Genomic DNA, 19587 nt, shown 5'->3' on the forward strand with positions numbered 1-19587 from the left:
TCCTATGAACTGCTTTAGATATATCCCATAAATTTTAACATATCATTTTCATTAATTTAATACATTTAATTAATAATTAAATACATTTCATACATTGCATTCCATTCAAGATTTTTCTAATTGTTCTTGTAACATCTTTGATCCATGGGTTAGAGGTGAACCACTTCATTTCCAAATATTTGGGGATTCTCCAGATTTCTTTCTGTTGCTAATTTCTAGTCTAAATCCCATTGCGTTCAGAGAGCAAACCTTCGTATGATTTCAATCCTTTTAAATCTTCTGAAACTTGCTGCATGACCTAGCGTATGGTCCGAGATAATGTTGCCTGTGTGCTTGACAAGAATGTGTATTCTACAGTCCCTGGGTGCAGTGTTTCACACATCAACCATCAAGCCGGTTGACAGTCCATGTCTTAGCTTGCTGTAAAAAACCCACCATAGCCAGGGTAGCTTAAACAACATTCATTTCTTAGTTCTGGAGGGCGGAAAATCCAAGATCAAGGTGCCAGCAGATCTGGTGTCTGGTGAAAGCTCACTTTCTGGTTCACAAATAGTCGTCTACTTGTTCTTCATCCCCTTATAACGGTTATCAGTCCTCTCGTGGTGGCTCGACCCCTACAACCACACCCAAACCTAATTACCTCCTAAAGGCCCTACCTCCAATTACCATCACATTGGAGAGGAGGCTACAACACATCAGTTTTGGGGAAATGTAAATTTCCAGTCCACAGCAATGGTATTCCAGTCTTTTGTACTTTTTGCTAGTTGGTCTATCAACTGGTGAGAAAAGATACTGATTTTTAGTCTAGTTGGTCCATCAACTGCTTAGGAAGGAGTACTGAGACTATAATTATTAAACTATTTCTCTTTTCAATTCTGTCAGTTTTTACTTCATGTATTTTGAGGCTCCACTATTAGATGTATAGACATTTATAAATACTACATGTTCCAATGTCCTGACCCTTTTAACGCTATGAGGTATCCCTCTTTGTCTCCAATCATAGTTCTTCTCTTAAAAGTCCATTTGGTATTGATGGTGCCACTCCTCACTAGTACATCATTCCCGCTTCTTTTCCTTTCAGCTTATTTTTGCCTTTGGCTCTAAAACAAGTCCTTTACAGACCAGCATAGAGTTAGGTATTTTAAAATTCAGTCTGCAGGGGCGCCTAGGTGGCTCAGTGGGTTAAAGCCTCTGCCTTTGGCTCGGGTCATGATCCCAGGGTCCTGGGATCGAGCCCCACATCGGGCTCTCTACTCTGCGGGGAGCCTGCTTCCTCCTCTCTCTCTCTCTGCCTACTTGTGATCTCTGTCAAATAAATAAATAAAATCTTTAAAAAAAATAAAATAAAATTCAGTCTGCAATTTGATCCAAGTGTTTAGTCTACTCATAATATGTAATTTTTTTTTTAAGATTTTATTTATTTGTTTGACAGAGAGAGCAAGAGAGTACAAGCAGGGAGAGCTGCAGAGGAGAAGGAGAATTAGGTTCCCCACTGAGCAGGGACCCTGATGTGGGCGCTGGACCCCAGGACCCCGGGATCATGACCTGAGCTGAAGGCAGCTGCTTAACGACTGAGCGACCCAGGCACCTCTGTAAGTTACTTATTGATATGACTGAATTCATGTCTGCCCTTTGTTATTTGTTTTTTACATATCTTATGTTTTTTGTTTCTCTTTTCCTTCTTTACTGCCTTCTTTTGTGCCAAGCAAGTATTTCTGGTGTAGCACTTTAATTCCTCTGTTGGGTTTTTACTGCTATTTGTTTTTCGTGGCATTACAATATGCATCTGTAACTTATCACCATCTACTTCAGGTTGATCCTAACTTGATTTTGTTAACTAGTGTGTCTTTGCTCCAAAAGAGCTCCATTCCTTTGTGCTACTATTGTCATATATAACACTTCTATAAATACTGTAAACCTAATAATGAGGTTGTACCTTTTTCTTTAAACAATCCTAATGTTTTTGGAAGAAACTGAGAGAAGAAAAGTGAAAAATATAGGCAGACTTTTATATTTACCCACAAATTTACCATTTCCACTACTCTTCAGTCCTTCCTGTGGATTCGAGCCAACCATCTGGTGTTGTTTTCTTTTGGGCTGAAGCTCTTCCTTCGGTATTTCTTACAGAGAAGATCTGCCAGCAGTGAATTCTGTTTTTGTTTATCTAGGAATGTCTCATTTCAGCTTCATTTTTGAAGGATAGTTTCACTGGCTATACTGGTTTATTCAGTTCTTGTCCCTTTTAGCACTTTGAGTATCATGTCACTGCTTTCTGACCTCCATTATTTCTTCGGAGCCATTACCATACTATTGTTCTCAAGATTTTTCTTTCAGCAGATGTAACTAGAGGTGGTTCTCCTTGTGTCTACTTAGGTGTTTTTAGAGTCATGGGCTACTGTTTTCCAACAAATTTGAAGTTTACAGCCATTTCAAGTATTCTTCTCCTCCTTTCTTTCTCTTCTGTCCTCTGAGACTCTCAACATAAGTATACGAAGACACATGGAATGAAGGTGTGCACCAAAGTCTGCTTAGCCAAAGGTCAGCCAATGATTTAGGTGAAGACTGTCCTCAAACACCTCAAATTTGTAAGGACTCACCTTCTGCTAACTGATGTGCATGTGGCTTGGGGGACACATTCAAAGTTGTAATTAATTTTCAAGTATCCCTTGTATTTTGCTTTTCGTTAGATTCTTCCATCTTGCTTGCATGGGCACAGTTTTCCAGTCAGCCAAGAGTATGTGAGAGCTGTGTCAGACCTTCTATGGCTACTTTCCAGGATATCCCTCAACCTCAGCTGTAATCTTGACTAGCAAAGCTGCAGGTTTACCCCATTCACCTCTGTACTGATCACTTTTAGCTGGCAAAGACACCCCTCAACCACATACACTATCGCCATCCTAAATGATAACATCCCCTCTGGCGGCAAAGTGGCTGGGTTCTGTGCAGCTAGCCTTATGGTGGTAAATATTCTTGCCAATCAGGTTCCCTTCTCTTCTTCGCATACGTCATTGTGCATGAGAATTTGCTTTAAATCAATTTTATTTTATTTTCTTACCTACAGAAAGAAAAGCCCTAAGCAAATGTGATGCTAAAGACTAACATAACTCTTGGAAAATCACAATCCTAGGTATGTATGTGAACTCAACTCTATAAGAAACACACCTGAAATTAATGTAACATTGTGTGTCAATAATGCTCAGAAAAGGTAGCTAGCTGTCTCATGAAAAGAATGAATAATGATAAAAGCCTTGTAAGAAATGATCAAATTTCTTCTTTCCTCAGTAAAATAATGATTTTAATTATTTTGAGTAAAAAAACAATTTTACCAAGTTTAATAGAAATCTTTTTTCTTTTTTTTTTTTTAAGAGAGTGAGAGCAAGCAGCGGGAGGGGCAGAGTAAGAGGGAGAATCTCAAGCAGACTCCTCCCTAAACCTGAACTAGGGCTCAATTCCACAACCCTGAGATCATGACCTGAGCCGTGGTCAAAAGTCTTAACCAATGGAGCCATCCAGGCACCCCTAAATCATTTTTTCTTAAAGGGAAGCTGTTTGCTGGATTTTAAGGAAGTTCACTTTAGGGTGCCTGGGTGGCTCATTCAGTTGAGCATCTGCCTTCAGCTCAGGTCATGATCCCAGGGTCCTGGGACTGAGTCCCACACTGGCTCTCTGCCCAGCTGGGAGCCTGTTTCTCCCTCTGCCTGCTACTCCCCCGCTTGTACTTGCTCACTCTGTCAAATAAATAAATAAAATCTTAAAAAAAAAAAAAAAACCCCAAAAAACATTAGTTCGCTGAATAGTTTTCAAACATAACGACTAGTACTCCACATCCTTCCTCTTATCCATTTAAGGATCAGCAGCTTGGTTCCTGATACATCTCTTCATGACCTTGTAACATTTCCTGAAATCATGTATACAGGTAATAAAACCAAATGGTTTCTTCTTTTCCGAAGAAATGTGATTTTTTTTTTTTTTTTTAAATCCTGTTATCTTCTTCCTGATGACCTCATTTAGGCAGTAACAGCACGGGAGCTATTTAAAGATTTACAGCAGTTGAGGAAGCCTTAGGCCACTGCTGAGGGCAGCACTGCTTAAAAAGCTACTGAGTGCACTTGGGAGCAGGGGTTTTTACTCTGGTCCATGTCCGGTAAACTTTACTTACAAAAGAACACCAGAAATTACTTACACAAAATTCCCTGCATCCTTCTTATTTCTTTTGCAAGCCCATTTGGGGGCAAAATAGAAAATAGTATAAAGTGTACATGTGTGTATATATATGCTTTGAGTGAGGACACTGATTATACTGTGTCCATTTAGGCGGGGAAATCGAATTCAGGAAATGTTTTTTGAGCTTCTTTTCCTCTAGGTCATTTATACTCTAGATTTGAAAAGTGAAAAGAGAAGTTCTTTGTAAGAAATGGTTTTGTCCCATGTTGGATCAATACCACACAGGCCTGTTAGACACAGATGGACCACGAGGAGAAAGTTCTATGTGTGTCTCGGCCACACATACGCGGGTGCACGGGCTTGGGCAGTGCAGGTGTGGCCGTGGATGAGGCAGGCCCTCTCTCTAGCATAGTGGCTTCTGGAAATTAAGGACACATCTTTGAGTACCTTCAAATGCCAAGTGGCAATCTGAATCTGGCACTGGCTCCTCTTCAAAGGAGCACCACTGAAAAACTATAAGGAAAAATACTTATAATGAAAGACATACCTCTGTGAAAATGGCTTCAAAATATGAAAAAAAACTAACAACCACATCTTCCAAGAAATCCAGTAACAGTCCAACTCCACTTTGTAAACAAGTAAGCAAGCAAATAAACCAATATGTGAAAGAAAACTGGTTAACATAGGAAGTGTTCCACAGACAAACATTAAGCCCTTAATTAAAGTCTGTATAAACCATCCTAAGCAAGCCCATTGGTGCTGTTAAATCTGCTGCATTCTATTTCACTAAAATGTGACATTCTAGTATTTTCAGGTGTCACTACTTTTGGTCCACCAAAGTGGTCCAGGATCCAGACGCTGGTTAAACTCACCTTGGCAAATAACCAATTATGGCTGGAAGGCCAGGTTTTCATCTCAGGGTACTGGATGAACAGTGAATGCCTGGCAAAGTCCATTTCCATCTCATTCACATTAGTAACAGTTCCTGACAGTATTATGTGAGCAGAGAGGGGACTTTGGGGATCAAATACATGCTTCCTGCAGAAGTTAGTCTATGCCAAAGACATGGTTGTTGTAGCATGTGGATTCTCCTGCCGGCCGCCCGCCGACTGCTGCAGTGGGCTCAGGCAGAAGTAGGGCACGCTGCTGCCCATGCCCGGGGGCCCAGTGCTGAGCGAGAAGACATCAACCAAGGCCTATCCGTGCACCGCCTCCTCCGTGGAGAGTGCGGCCAGTACGTCCCAGTCGCAGAGTACGTCGACGAAGTGAGCCTAGTGCTCTGCATCCTGTGGGGCAGTGGTGCGGCCATGTCCCAGTCCCGGTGGTCCTGGCTGCCCCAGCCCCACGCTGGTGCCACCAGCAGCACCACCGGCTGCAGGGCCAGCAGGCTGGCCATGGCAGTGACTCTAGCGAGTCCAGAAATGATCAAATGTCTAATAAAAGCTGCCACTGTCAAAATATTTCTAAATCCTAGCAAGTAACTCAAAGTAACATTTTGGGGCTGACAGAATGAAAATAAAAATTTCCTCCTAGTATTGTGGTTCAACCAAAATATCATCTCCCCTGGCCCAAGTCTGCAGGAGGAAAGCCGTCCTGCTTCATGACAGGGCAGAATCTTGACGCACTCACTGCTGAGAATGCTCCCCAGCTCCAAGCAGGTCCCCAGGCTTCTTCTGCTAATAGTATTTTGACCTGGTGAGCTCCACTCCTGTGAGCTAACTGACCGTTCCTGAAATACTAGGGCCCACAGCCGTGTCACACAGCACTTCAGTTGTTAATGGTCTGATCAAACCAAGGACGACAAAAGCATTTCTATCTCAACATGTCCATTCTGAAAGAGTCAACATTCACATAGACAGGATTCATCCCCGCAGCTGGCTCGGAGAGCCAGAACTAGAACAGAGTAAAATATTTCTTCATATTTAATAAAATGAAAAGAAACCAACCTCTTTTTTCTTCTTCTCGTTTTAGTTTGTCCTCCTCTAGTTCTTTTGGCAATTTTTCCTTCCTCTCTTTCTCCACATCATTATGCAAATGCTTTGTGGTATAGCTGAGTGCTGGTGAAAGCAGGATCTCTCCATTTTTGCAGAGTTCGTCACGGATTTTAATAAAAAACTGCTGTAGCTCTACCGCATCCTCGTAGATTTCGGAGTCTGTCCTATAAGGGCATCAAGAGTACCTGTTGACACACAAGCTGCTTCCTTCCCACACCCTGGCTACGTGGAGGACCCTACCCAATGCTTCTGTAACACGCTAATGGATATAATGGTACTTCTATACAGAGGGCATCTCCTTGAAAGTTTTAGAACAAGGTGAAGTGCCATTTTACCTCAGCAAGCCTCATACCCACTAGTTTTCTCTTTCTTAAGGCTCACTTCTTATACAGCTCACGTAAAAGAAAAGGCCTCACACAGTTTTCTGGGGAAAAACAAGGCTCACGCATCTGTTGGTTCTTGCCACAGAAGGGGGCTGCCATGATCAAGGACTACTCTGAGTTCCACACCCCTTACGACACTTACTTGTCTCTATTCCTTGGATTAATTTTTACTTTCTCTTAATTGAGGGACCCACACATTATATAAAGTATTGACAAAAGATTTAGGCAATGTCCACTTTCTTCTCTTTGAATCTCTATCATGCTTGCCTAGGCTGATAGGCCCCAGCAAATATTTGACCCTAAACTGCAAAGTCACGAGGGCATCCATCCTATAACGGTTACAAACCTCAGAGTCAGTGTTCATGTCAGTTTCCCAGAAATGACTACATAATGTTGGGGAACCAGCAGAGGCAACATAGTGAAAGATGGGGAAAAAATGATCTGCCACACTGAAACCTTTTTAAAGACGCTTTCCTCATTTACAGAATGAGAGGAGAGGACTGGGTAAAATCAGCTTCAGAATTTAGACTAGAAGAAATTTTTTTTACTATCTCTAATCCACGGTGGTCTGAGGATGGCTTAAACGTAATTCTAGGAATTCTAGGAATATGAGGGTCTGAAAAATGATTCACAAAGTAACCACAAAGTCTAGCAGCAATTATGAACACATTCTGGTTGGGGGACACGGGTAGGCATAGCAAGCCCAGTCAGCTGCCTGCTGATACCCACCACTAGAGCATCAAATGTTAGTGAAGCCTCCGGAATGCTTCTCCCCATCAGCAAAGGTGAACTGGCAAACAATCGAAAAACACTGCCAATAACAACCTAAATGAATGTTTCTGGAAAGGTTTAAAAAATCTTTTTAGGTTATAGAAATGCTAATACTTGTAGGAAAGCAATAAAAATAAAACTGGTCAAGGGAAGAAACTCCTCTGATATTATTTTGATGCCTGTTTTCTGAACAGAAATGTCTTAAGACTGTTCACTTGATGTTAAAGTTCATTTTATAAGAGCTTACAATTTTAAGTATAAAGTTAAAAATGAAAATGCACTTTTGGCAACCCCTGTTACACTGAAAGGGCAGATGTGTAATTCCATCAGGTCAGGCTGTTCAGTAATGGAAGTTCTGTACACGGCCATTAAACATCTGACTTATCTTTCCTGTTTTGTTTCAACAAAGTAATATGAAGAATTTATTAATCTAAGAGGATCAGTGTTGCCTGCATGCAAAAGAACAAAAACTAAAGATGGAAAAAGAAAATAACTTTTTCCCCTTAGCTGGTGGGTAATCTTTAAAAGGCAGACATCCAGCAAAATGAAATAATTAAGAGTAAAGGAAGCTCTTAGTGCCTCCCTTGTCCTTGTCTTCCCAAGGGTCCCCCTTTCTGTAAGGTGGTCAGAGAACTGAATTCAGGAATGCTGCCAGCAGACGAGGGAAGCCAGTGGCTGATTGGCATGAGTCGGTGCCGTGCTGTTACTGAATACTGCTGACGGACAGACCGCTGTCCCCTGAGGGAACTTTCAGACTCCTTCTATTTCAGGGTGTAAGATCCTAAGTGATATTGAGTGCCAGTGGTAAAGAGGGGTGAGTGTAAAGAAGCATGAACACTGCTGGAGATCAACATAGAAATCTAGTGCCCACGAGCTTCATTAAATTAATGAACTTAGTATTTTTGAGATATACATCTTCATTACTGGTGAAAGAGCTAGAACGACGGTTTATCACTCACTGAAATGATGCATCCCTGCCTGAGCAGCACGGGGCTATGCTTAAGTACCATAAGCAGTCATAATACGACCTTCATTCACAAAGATAAAGAACAGCTTCCCTCAGTTCTGAAAGGCTCTGGGGACAAGGGTGAAACTCATCACTGCCTCATATAAATAAATGCACCCAAGACTCTACCTTCAAGGCTTACCTTCCAAAGCAAATCATGTCAACAATGGGAGAATGAAAAGAGCTCATTTCCTAGAGATACAAATTTGCTCATTTCTTAAAACAGACACATCATCTATTAAAGATAAACAAAGTTGCTAATGTTGTAAGAGTCAAATGCAGTTTTGGAAGACCCACAGACCTAACCCCAAGATGGAATGGGGACGGGGCAGAAGTGGAGGAGAGGAGCGACTTTAGACTTAAGGACTATTTAAGAAAACTGAGAACAAAAATGAAGTCTAAGCTCCATGAAACAGAATTTGTGTCTTGCGCACTCATGTACCCCAAGTATCTAGAACATGGTTAGAACTGGTGGCCACTCAATTAACATTTGCTGAATAAGTGAAAATAAAGAATGCAAATTTTGACTGCAAGATGTCTCCCTACCTTTCTTTCATTCATTTCTATCTCCACTGCTGAACATTAAGGACCATTTCCTAAATGTCTCACTCAAGCACCTCTCCAATATGACCCCAACTCCCCTATCTCTTGAACAGACCATATTCATTCTCTAACCCTGTGCCTTCAGTCAAACCACTCGTGTTATCTATATCCCACCCATTCTCCTTTCCCCTGATGCCTCAGGTCTTTTCAGAACTCTAGCACAGAGCTCCTACTCCACCATCTTTACTACATAGCAAGTTGTTATATGTTGTCTCATGCTTGGAATTATGTTTCCCTAAGCACAGGTCCTAACCCAATTGTTGGACTTAAAGCACAGAGCACAGCCTGATCATCTACGGCTGGGCTCCACTAACTGGTGTCTTGGTGACCAGCTCTGCAGTAGGGAACAAGAGGAGCCATCCCACTTACTAGTTGTGTGACTTGAGGCAACTTACTTCTGTCTGTGCACTTCTTCAAATGCGAAGTGGGAAGATTATCACCTAGAACGGCTATTATAAGAGTTAGAGATGATCTAGATAAAGCGTTTTGCATGATGCTTTACAAAGAGCAGGTGCTTAATAGGAACAGCAAACGTTACTAATTTTTCTTTCAAGATCCAGAGCAAATGAAGGATTCACCAGATTCCCCAGCTGGAATTACTCTACACCCACTGCCTAAAAGTCTCCTTTCAAGATAGTAGACTGTAAGCTCCAGGTAGGTAGGGTCTGTATTTTTAGCTTTTTATAGTCCCTCAAGACAGTCTCAAAGCACACAGAAGACACACTGTAACTGCTGAACTGAAATTGTTTAAATAGCCAGTAATACCATTCTTGCGTGGCAAAGCCTTAACACACATCAAAATTAAAAGGGAATTCAAGTTTGATGGAAATTTAAATTTGATGGCTTCTTTTAGTACATTCAGTATCTGCAAAAGGCACTTAAAAGTGAGAAATCTGAGATATAAAAAAAAAAAGAAGCCTTTTTAGGAACTAGAAATGGTGATCAAATTTAGATTGGCTAACCTCAGATCAACAACATAAGAGCTATTGTAATTTATTCAAAGCATGCTTGGATTGAACTCAAACTTTAAAAAAAATCACACTACTATTTCTAATTATAAGCATTTCATCCTTTAAAAAAACACGTTCTGTAAGAGGCTGTATTTTAAGAGTTTATGCTTTCCAACAGATCTTCAAATTGTCCCGTATTCCTTCCCACGGGCCCAGATCCAGATGATGTGGCAGTGCCTGCTCTCCCCCATAGCATATGCTTGTGCTCTAGATGTTGTGGCCAGGTAAGAACTCAAAACAGCACCCCACCGAATATAACCATGTACCTAAGCTGAAACAGTATATCAAAGCAGAATTTTCTTTTGTTTTGCATTGAATCACAACTTCTCAAAAAGAAATAGCTTGGAAAACCTACCGATTCATTCTTCGTGCCCTTTCCAAGACTTCAAACATATGCTCTTGAAATAAATCGAGCCGTCGGTAGCGATTATTTTCAACATTCTTTCTAATTATGTCAAAAGTAAGAGGAGGTTTGTTTGGGAAGCTGGGATCCACCGCAGGAATTTCTGCTAAGGAATCACTGTAGCATCTTCCTTCATCATCCTGATGACTCATGACTGACACAAAAAGATTGTGAATAAGTTCTTGAATCAGCAAGGTCACATTTGGGACATGAGAGTCCTCATCTCCCTCCAGGTCTCTCCGAGTTTCAAGCAGGACCTTGTGCAGGACAAGGGCATCTTTGTAGATCAAAGACTCAGGCTCATTGTAGGTACAGGCATTGTTAAACATCATGACGAAGTCCTCAACCATGGAGTCTATATCTTGGTATTTGTTGGCCATCATGTGACTTCGAATTTTTTCCATGTCCATGGGCTTTTTAATGGTCAGATAGTAGTCAGGCAGCTCGGATCTAGAGGGAAGCCTCAGAAATATGGCACTGAGGCGGCGACCCCTCTTATCAGTATAGTTCTTTACAGCTTCATAGACTTCATTTAGTTTCTGCTGCATTGGAGTCATGTATTTTGATTTTTTAGGAGAAATTCCACTCTTCCTACCTAAAAGAAGAGATTTAATGTTAAATGAATAAAATAAAATAAATGAACCCAAATTTGTATACAGTTGGTAAAACATTATCATAAGGGAGTGTTCCAAGTGATTTGTAAAAGAATTTAATTAGCACGTCTCTAGTGAAGTCTATCTTATGGACAAAAAAAACTGGAAACAAATTTAAACTGTTTTTAGTAATCATATTTTTAGTGAGAGTAATAGGCACTATCATGTTAAGATAGCTGTGAAACATAGAATAAAGCAAATGACTAGCTATGTGACATTCAAATTCCATCACCTGCAGCATCCTTGAGAACTGGGATTCTTTTAAAAAATATTTTATTTATTGATTAGAGAGAGCAAGCACGAGTGGAGGGAGGGGGAAAGGGAGAGGAAGAAGGAGACTCCCCGCTGAGGAGGGAGCCCAACAAGGGGCTTAATCCCAGGACCCTGAGATCATGACCTGAGCCGAAGGCAGATGCTTATTGGACTGAGGCACCCAAGTGCCCAAAGAACTGAGATTTTTATCACAGGAGAAAAGGAGACCCAGATATTAAAACAGAACACGAATAAAAATCTTGTAGCTATAATCTCAGTTAAGAGCATCAGTATGAACTCACAATGTATTTTATCTTTAAATGTAATATAAACACACACAAGATTTCCTAGTTTTGTCCACTGAAAATCCTGGCAACAATGACAGTAGCGGTACAACCTCATGTAGTTTGACTACATTGGCCATAATTCTGAAATACATATTTCAAATACTAACACCAGTAGCTCCTTAGTAAATGGTTGACTCACAGTTGGCACAGGATAAGCCTTGTGCATCTTGAAACACAAGGCAGTAAAGAATCTGTCAATGTGGTCATGTCAGTAGAACACAGTGGCCAGCCTGGGACAAGAGGAGCATCAATAAGGACAACAACTGCAATGAGTTAAAACCCAGCAACATGTTTAAATTTAGTAGTTCTTAATGATGTATAAAAATGAATGACAAACTGGGTAAATGTTGGCAGATACTGGTAAAGCAAGGCATTGCTTTAGAAACTGATAAACAAAGGGGGGTAGGAATCTATCTTTTATCCTCTCAAAAAACCCAAAACAAAATAAGACAAACAAGCAAAAATTGTACTACTGGGTAACCAAATATTGGATGAGGCAAAGTTTCTCTATACAGAAGTACTCCAGTTGCTAAATGAGCAAGGTAGGACAAAATCAGACTATTGTTATTTTAAACCTCTTCAATGAATTAACGCAGTCAGCATCAATAGCTGTTAACATGTGGGAGAACAAACAGCTGTTACCGGGCTACCCAGTGGAAGACCATCCGCCACCTCTGAAGTTGGTTTTTGTGCCAAAAGGAGGGGATGAGGATTAAATCTAATTTAAATCAAGCCTCTTGCTCCAACTACCAATTTAGAGGAAATGCCAAGGAAACAAGAACACATAAACCACAGCAAAGGAATGCAATTAGCAAAGCCCAGACTGTGGGAAGCTGCAGTATAGCCCCAATTTCTTCAACAAATAAACTGCAAAGGAAAAAAAAAAGAAAGTTGAGAGGGGGATTTACAGATTAAAAGTAGTGTCCATCAACTGTGGTTATATGGACCTTATTTAGCTTCTACCTCAAGCGGACATTGCTCCAAGATGTGATGCAATGTAAGTGCAGAAAACCTATTGTGTTATGAAGCAAGCATCCTTGCTGGGCTGATAAGGAATCTAATCAAGCCTCTTGGATAAACTACCATTTTTTAAGAAATGAGAAGAATACAGGGAAAAGTTAGTTGATATCATAAGAAAGTGAACTGATTAATCCAAAATTTGAAACTGTACAAGAAGGTGATCTGATTTCTGAAGTCAGTGGCATGAGGATATAAAAGGGAGGGGCCTGCTCTAGACTATGAACAGAGGGCGTGACAATCAAATGTAATATACAGAACTTAATTAGGTCCTGATGTGAAGAAACCAACTGTAAAAATACATTCATGAGATAATCAGTAAAATTTGAAAATGTGTCAGGTATTAGATGAAACCAAGAAACTGCTAATTTTACTAGGTGTAATAATGATTCCATGGTTATTTAAGAAAGTGCCTGCAAATATAGAAATGCACACTGAACTATGTAGAAATGAAATGACATTGAATTTTCTTTAAAATAATACAGAACAAAAAAGGAGAGAAAAAACTGGATATAGGAAGTACGGCACGATCTTGAGAGATTCTGAGTAACTGGTACATACAGGGCTTTGTTGTACCATTCTTCATATACATTTGAAACTTTTCATAATACAAAGTAGAGAAATGAAAAGGAGATCAACATGACACCTTAAAATCTCCTTTTTCTGAACTTTAGAATCTCAAGAAGATACCCCCCCACACCCCCGGCTGAGCACAGAGCCCAATGAAGTTTGATCCCAGGACCTTAAGATCATGACCTGAGCTGCAACCAATTCAGATGCTCAACCGACTGAACCACCCAGGCGTCCCTTAATTTTTAAAGTAGTATCTATATCCCATGAGGGGCTTGAACTCACAACCCCAAGATCAAGAATTGCATGCTCCACTGACTGAGGCAGTCAGGCGCCTCCTAGAATTAATTCTATTTTTAAAAGGCACTGTGTCCCTAAAAAGTAGAATAAAAGGTTTACATTTCTGCAAACCTGCATGCTTTCACAATTCCAAGAAAGGATAAATGCCTTAAGAAGAAGGAATCATCATTTAGCAATAAACCATACCCAAAACTATTACAATATTCAGTTTAGAGTCAATTCATATTAAAAAAAAAAAAAAGCAGGGTCTGTTTGTTTTCTCCCTTTCAGCAAATGTAGTTCCAAAGACTATATGACAACACCATTATAACTTGCTCAGTATTTATTTTATTTACATATTTTAAATAAGGCAGAAACCTCTTGTTTAGCTCAATGCTATTAACTGCTTTTGTTGTCTTTTCTCCCCTCATAGTTCTAATAACATCACCATCCACGGACCACACTCCAAAGACAAGGGAGTTAACTTACAGCACAGTGGCTGAGCATCTCTAACTTCTCAAGTTCTGTCTAAGATCTGTTGCTGGGATTCATTTTTAATTCCAGTACTCAGCAAATGAGCATACAAAAAACCAAATCTGCCACTACACTCTTGCAGGCGTAAGAGATAGAAAAAAAGACCTAGTCTTACTACTGAATATTTACAAAATGGCCACAGCATTTAGAGAGTAAACAAAACCTCTGACTTTATAATCTGTTCCCCACATATGTTCCACAGTTGAACTACTTAAAATACAGAGAGCGTTTCAGAGGAGGAAAGGAAACTCCCTGCCAGAGTGAGTTCACATTCACCACTTAATGAGACATGATTTCATTGAGTCAGGAATCTACCCTTGACGGACTGAACTAAGTAACGAGCGTGAGGCTGCCTTACTCAGCTTGAGTTTGGGAGAAGCCACATCGTCGTCATCGGGCAGTGGGCCCAGCTCTTTCCTTTTATCCTTGAGTAACTTCTCCAGGATGTGTGCGTCGTTGTACACCTGTATTCCATAAATATATTTAAAATTATTTTCTAAAAAATGTCCTATTGAAGTAGAACACTCATCTATAAAGAAGTTTTCAAAACACAGGTTAGCTAGTTGGGAACTAGACATAAAGCTTGAGACCACTAGAGAGCCATCAGATCGCATCTCTGCGGGGTGGGCCTTAGCCTCAAATGGTTTGTTGTTTAAGCTTTCTAGGTGATTCTAATGTGCAGACATGAATGCTAAAGTTTAGAACTACTGCAGCAGAATCACTGCAAGTTTTTACAGAAGTTCTAAAACAATTACATGTGTTGCTTTCTTCACAACTCTCTCTTGCACTGGACCTTCATTCAAGGTAGCAGACTTAGCTCAATGGGAAATAAAAATGAAAAAGTATATGATAGTTGGACAGCAATACTTCAAATACTGTTAAACGGGATTTAATATCAGTCTGAATTCACAATCTGGCCTCTGATCTGTGAAAAGCAACAATCCCTGGTTAGGCTCTCTCTGAAGACTGAAAAAGGGTGGTAATACATAGCCAAAAATAAAGTTACTCACCTAATGGCCCCTACAGCTGCATCCCCCTATGACAGAAAATTTGATCACAAGTACCCTCAGTGCCTACTTTATTTTGTAATAGCAAGAGGAAAGGAAACACATGATTTTAAAGTTACTTTATTTCTGGGAGATTTTAAAGTAGATAAAGGAAACTCTAAAAGATATATGCACCCTCATCCACGTTCACTGCAGCATTATTACCATGAACAAGACATGGAAGCAACCTAAGTGTCCATTCATAGATGAATGGATAAACACACACACACACACATACACACACACACACACACACACACACACACACAGAAGAGTATTATTTAGCCATAAAAAAAGAATGAAATCTTGCCATTTGTGACAGAACGGATGGATCGTGAGGGCATTATGCTAGCTGAAATAAGTCAGACAGAGAAAGACAAACCTGTATCATCTCACGTACATCTATATTCTGAAAAAACAAAAACCAAAAACAGAAAACCCAAGCTCACAGATAGAGAGATCAGCGGTTGTCAGACACCGAGGTTAGGGAACGTGTGAAATGGATGAAGGGGGTCAAAAAGCACAAACTTCTAATTATAAAATAAGTTACAAGGATATAGTGTATAGCCTGGTAACTATAGTTATTAATACTGTGCTGCATATTTGAAAGTTGCTAAGAGAGTAGATCTTAAAAGTTGTCATCGCAAGAAAAAAATTTTATAACTATGCAAGGTGACAGATGTTAACCAGACTTATTGTGACGACAGTGCAATATGTGTAAATATCAAATCATTATGTTGTACACTTGAAACTATTAGTTACATGCCAATTATACTTCAATAAAAAACACAGATATAGAATATGAAACAAAAATATCAAAGAAGGGAGAATGTATTGTAGCTACACTGATAAAGAACTGAAAATCATTTACTTAGAGGTGCCTTTCTGAGGACATCCTGATTCTTATATAATCATACCATTTTGTGGACTTTCCCTAGAGAAGTGTAGCTATTGCTGGTAGTAACAATGAGCAAAGACTTTACTGTTGCTGGCTTTCATTTGGGTGCTACGTGCTCTGCGTATGCTCTCTTGTTTAAATCCTACAACGGCCCTGACATAAGTACTATCAGTATCACAAGGGCACAGACGGGGAGAATGAGGCTTGGAAGAAGATAAGAAACTCATACGGGGACTGGAAGAGCAGGATTCAAATTTAGAATGTCAGCTTACAGAGAGTATGAACATCTAACCTTTGCAATGAACTGCCATTTTAACAATTAAGAAAAGACAAAGCATTAAGCTAACCACTGAGAAAAGCAACCTAAGTGAGGCCTCTAGATCTGGTCTCTCAAAATGCATTATACTACCAACACTGAAAAGAAAACGTGCCCACCCCAGGATTCCCCCATAATCTTACCTGGGAGCCCTCCTCATTGTAGTGCCTGGCATTCCGGAACATCAGCTTCATGTCTTCTATCATTCCCTCTTCCCCCGCATACTTGTCGTTGCGGATGTTATGTTCAATTATTTTCAAGTCCATTGGCTCCAATATGATTTTATAATAGTCAGGATAGTCCTTTTTGGATGGTTTAACCATAAACAGATCACAAAGTCTTCTGCCTGAACCTGGCTCACGAGCTTCAAGAACAACATTGAATAAGATTTTCATTCGCTGCTTTCTTATGTTCTTTTTACTGTTGAGGGGGGAGGTAGAAAAGGGGAGAAATGAGAAGAGGTTCAGTTTTCTTCATGTAGGGATGAACATGAAATGAAAAATTAATCTTGTGGGAAGGTGCTTCGTAATGATTACAATTTACTGATTACATATGCAACAAACACAGTAAACATGCTGACAGCTATAAGCAAATATAGGAGAATTTCCAAATAGTTAAAACACAGTGACTCTGGCAGGAGCAGCCAATGAACACCAGACAAATCTGTTTAGAATATTTATGAAATGCAATGCTTAAAAAAAAAAAATGTTCTCTAACACCCAATGAAAATGAAATTCTGTTTTCAGTTGAAATATGTTTTTTTGTTGTTGTTGTTTTTAAGAACACAGCAAAAATGGAATAAAATTACTGATTCCCTGCTGTTACTAACAGTTCTCACTTTAGAAAGCTAAAACCAAACACACACAAAGAGAATGTGCCATCTCTTAAGACAACCACTCTGACACCTGCATACCCTGGTGACCAGGAAATAAAGGGAGGCTATCTGCAAGGCTAGAGTTTCTAGTCTCAGTGGGTAAAAGTCTCTGCTGCATTTATGTGGTCTAGGTCAGTCCCTGCTTCCTCCAGCTCCATGGGCACGACACCAATATCCCAACCTAGCTGAAGGAATGAACACTGTGGTTCACCTGAGCTCCTGAATAATTTTTATCCTTGAATGTGAGTCCTGTCTTATTCTCCAGATTCTCCTAGTGAGCTGGGATGCTAAGCGACAGATGTGCGTGGTGTGGACCAAAGTCAAGGGACCACAGATTAGAACCCAAGGTAAAGAGGAGCCCAAGAGAACAGATAGGCTGTCTCCTATTTGTTGAGGAAGCTGGCTCAGAGAGGATAAGTGACTTGCCCAAGGTGAGTTTTCCAGTGAATTATTAGAAGAGATGATCTTTCCTGATTTCTGGCACTATCGGTATGCTTTCAGAACAATGATAAATTCTAGCCAGATTCAAGCCTGCAGTCTCCAGATGAATACTTAGGTAGGTAATAAAAAGAAATGATTTATGACTTAATGTCTACTCAACAAACATTTATAAGGTCATATAATGTAGTACTTAGAGATAAATATTTTTTATCTGTTTCCTATCTTATAAATAGAAGGAAGTTCATTTCGGAAGCAAACAATGTGGCTGAATGGGTCTCCTACGAAATGGGTCTCTAGTCTAGTGATTCACTCTACTGCTGGATCATAAAGAGGCCAAAGGCCAGATATTTTCTCTCCGAAGTTCAAAATATGCTTTTTTAAAAAAAGAAACAAAACCCCAATAAAGAATAATTAACAGATGAGAAAAGAAATATCTATCCTTAGGTCAAGCTTTTAAAATGTGTCAGATGCCTATCTTCCAAGCATCATGGAGCTAAGAAAGCCTGAAAGTGGTCAGTTAGGAGGGAAAAAGGACCTCTGGGGGCACCTGGATGGCACAGTGGGTTAAGCCTCTGCCTTCGGCTTGGGCCATGATCTCGGGGTCCTGGGATCAAGCCCCACATTGGGCTCTCTGCTCAGTGGGGAGCCTGCTTCCTCTTCCTCTCTGCCTGCCTCTCTGCCTACTTGTGATCCCTTGTCTGTCAAATAGATAAATAAAATCTTTAAAAAAAAGAAAAGAAAAAGAAAATAAAGACCTCTGTTTCCTGTGCCTTCACAGGAAGTGGCTCTGGGATCATTTCTGCCATTTTCCCCTCTTAATATTTTTGTGTCTCAATGTCAAGTAAGTAATGGTTAGATATATTAGGAGAAGTTTCATTCAGTGCGAACTATTTCCCCAAAGAGGCATCTGGGCGCAATGGTATGAGAGCAAGAGCCCTCTCAGTCCAGGACTCAGTAAAGGGATAATGGAAGGGGAACTTGGGACAGAGCTCCACATGTGGGCAGAGATTAGAATACAGATGACATTAACCTTCAGGGAGCCTCTAAAGAAAAATTTCAGAACCCGAATTTGATATCACAGAAATCGAAAAGTACTAAAGGGGCGCCTGGGTGGCTCAGTCGGTTAAGCGTCTGCCTTCGGCTCAGGTCATGATCCCAGGATCCTGAGATTGAGCCCCACATGAGGCTCCCTACTCAAGTGGGGAACCTGTTTCTCCCTCTCCCTCTGCCTGCTGCTCTCCTTGTGCTCTCTCTCTCTTGACAAATAAATACATAAAATCTTAAAAAAAATACTAAAGATGGTTATGGTTTCGTTAGATCTTACTTGTGTTGGTCAAACTTCAAAATGAAGACTCAGAAATCCCATTCTGAACCTGTGAGCTTAAAAAACTCTCTCCAATAATCAACTCAAAATGAAATTGCTCCTCAATCCAGGAATATCATGCAGAACAATTAAAGGTTTCTTTTTTGGTCCAGGTAAGCTCTCTTCCTTTCCTAGTTCCAGTATATCACCCACAATCATCACTGGACTTTTCTAGATGAAGCTACAAACACTCTACAAATACAAATCTGAGAGTGGGTCTAGGGCAGTTTTTTTTTTTTTAAGATTTTATTTATTTGACAGAGAGAGACAAAGTGAGAGAGGCAACACAAGCAGAGGGAATGGGAGAAGGAGAAGCAGACTTCCCATTGAGCAGGGAGCCTGACGCGGGGCTCGATCTGAGGACCCTGGGATCATGACCTGAGCTGAAAGCAGACACTCAAAACAGAGCCACCCTGGCGCCCCTCTAGGGCAGATTTTTATGAGTTTTTTAAAGACGAGGGAAAGCTTTTTTACTGAATTTTAGGGAGAATGCCAATAAAGTAAAAGGAGAGTGGGATAGCTCTGAGACTAAGCAGCTTTGAATGGGACATATCCAAAATATGAAATCCTGGGGCACCTAGGCTCCCTACTCCCTACTCCATTGGGCTCCCTACTAAATGGAGAGTCTGCTTCACCCCCTGGCCCTCCCCCTGCTTGTGCTCT

The 19587-nt window shown here is 40.4% G+C and overlaps 1 protein-coding gene and 1 pseudogene across 12 annotated transcripts in view; both read right to left on the minus strand.

The window, feature by feature from the left end:
- LOC111143886 (polybromo 1) overlaps nucleotides 1-19587 on the minus strand; it is a 128081-nt gene that overhangs the window by 52866 nt on the left and 55628 nt on the right. For all 12 annotated transcript variants that reach the window (XM_022497918.1, XM_022497916.1, XM_022497915.1 and 9 more), the window contains 4 exons: nucleotides 16390-16666; nucleotides 14345-14450; nucleotides 10287-10929; nucleotides 6111-6322 (listed from right to left, as the gene is read on the minus strand). In XM_022497918.1, the coding sequence (XP_022353626.1) occupies nucleotides 6111-6322; nucleotides 10287-10929; nucleotides 14345-14450; nucleotides 16390-16666 (1238 nt within the window). The remainder of the gene's footprint in view (nucleotides 1-6110; nucleotides 6323-10286; nucleotides 10930-14344; nucleotides 14451-16389; nucleotides 16667-19587) is intronic.
- On the minus strand, nucleotides 4905-5722 carry LOC111143900 (annotated as a pseudogene).

This window comes from Enhydra lutris, unplaced genomic scaffold (assembly GCF_002288905.1).
Source record: "Enhydra lutris kenyoni isolate GAN:26980312 unplaced genomic scaffold, ASM228890v2 scaffoldscaffold10, whole genome shotgun sequence".
Taxonomy (NCBI): domain Eukaryota; kingdom Metazoa; phylum Chordata; class Mammalia; order Carnivora; family Mustelidae; genus Enhydra; species Enhydra lutris.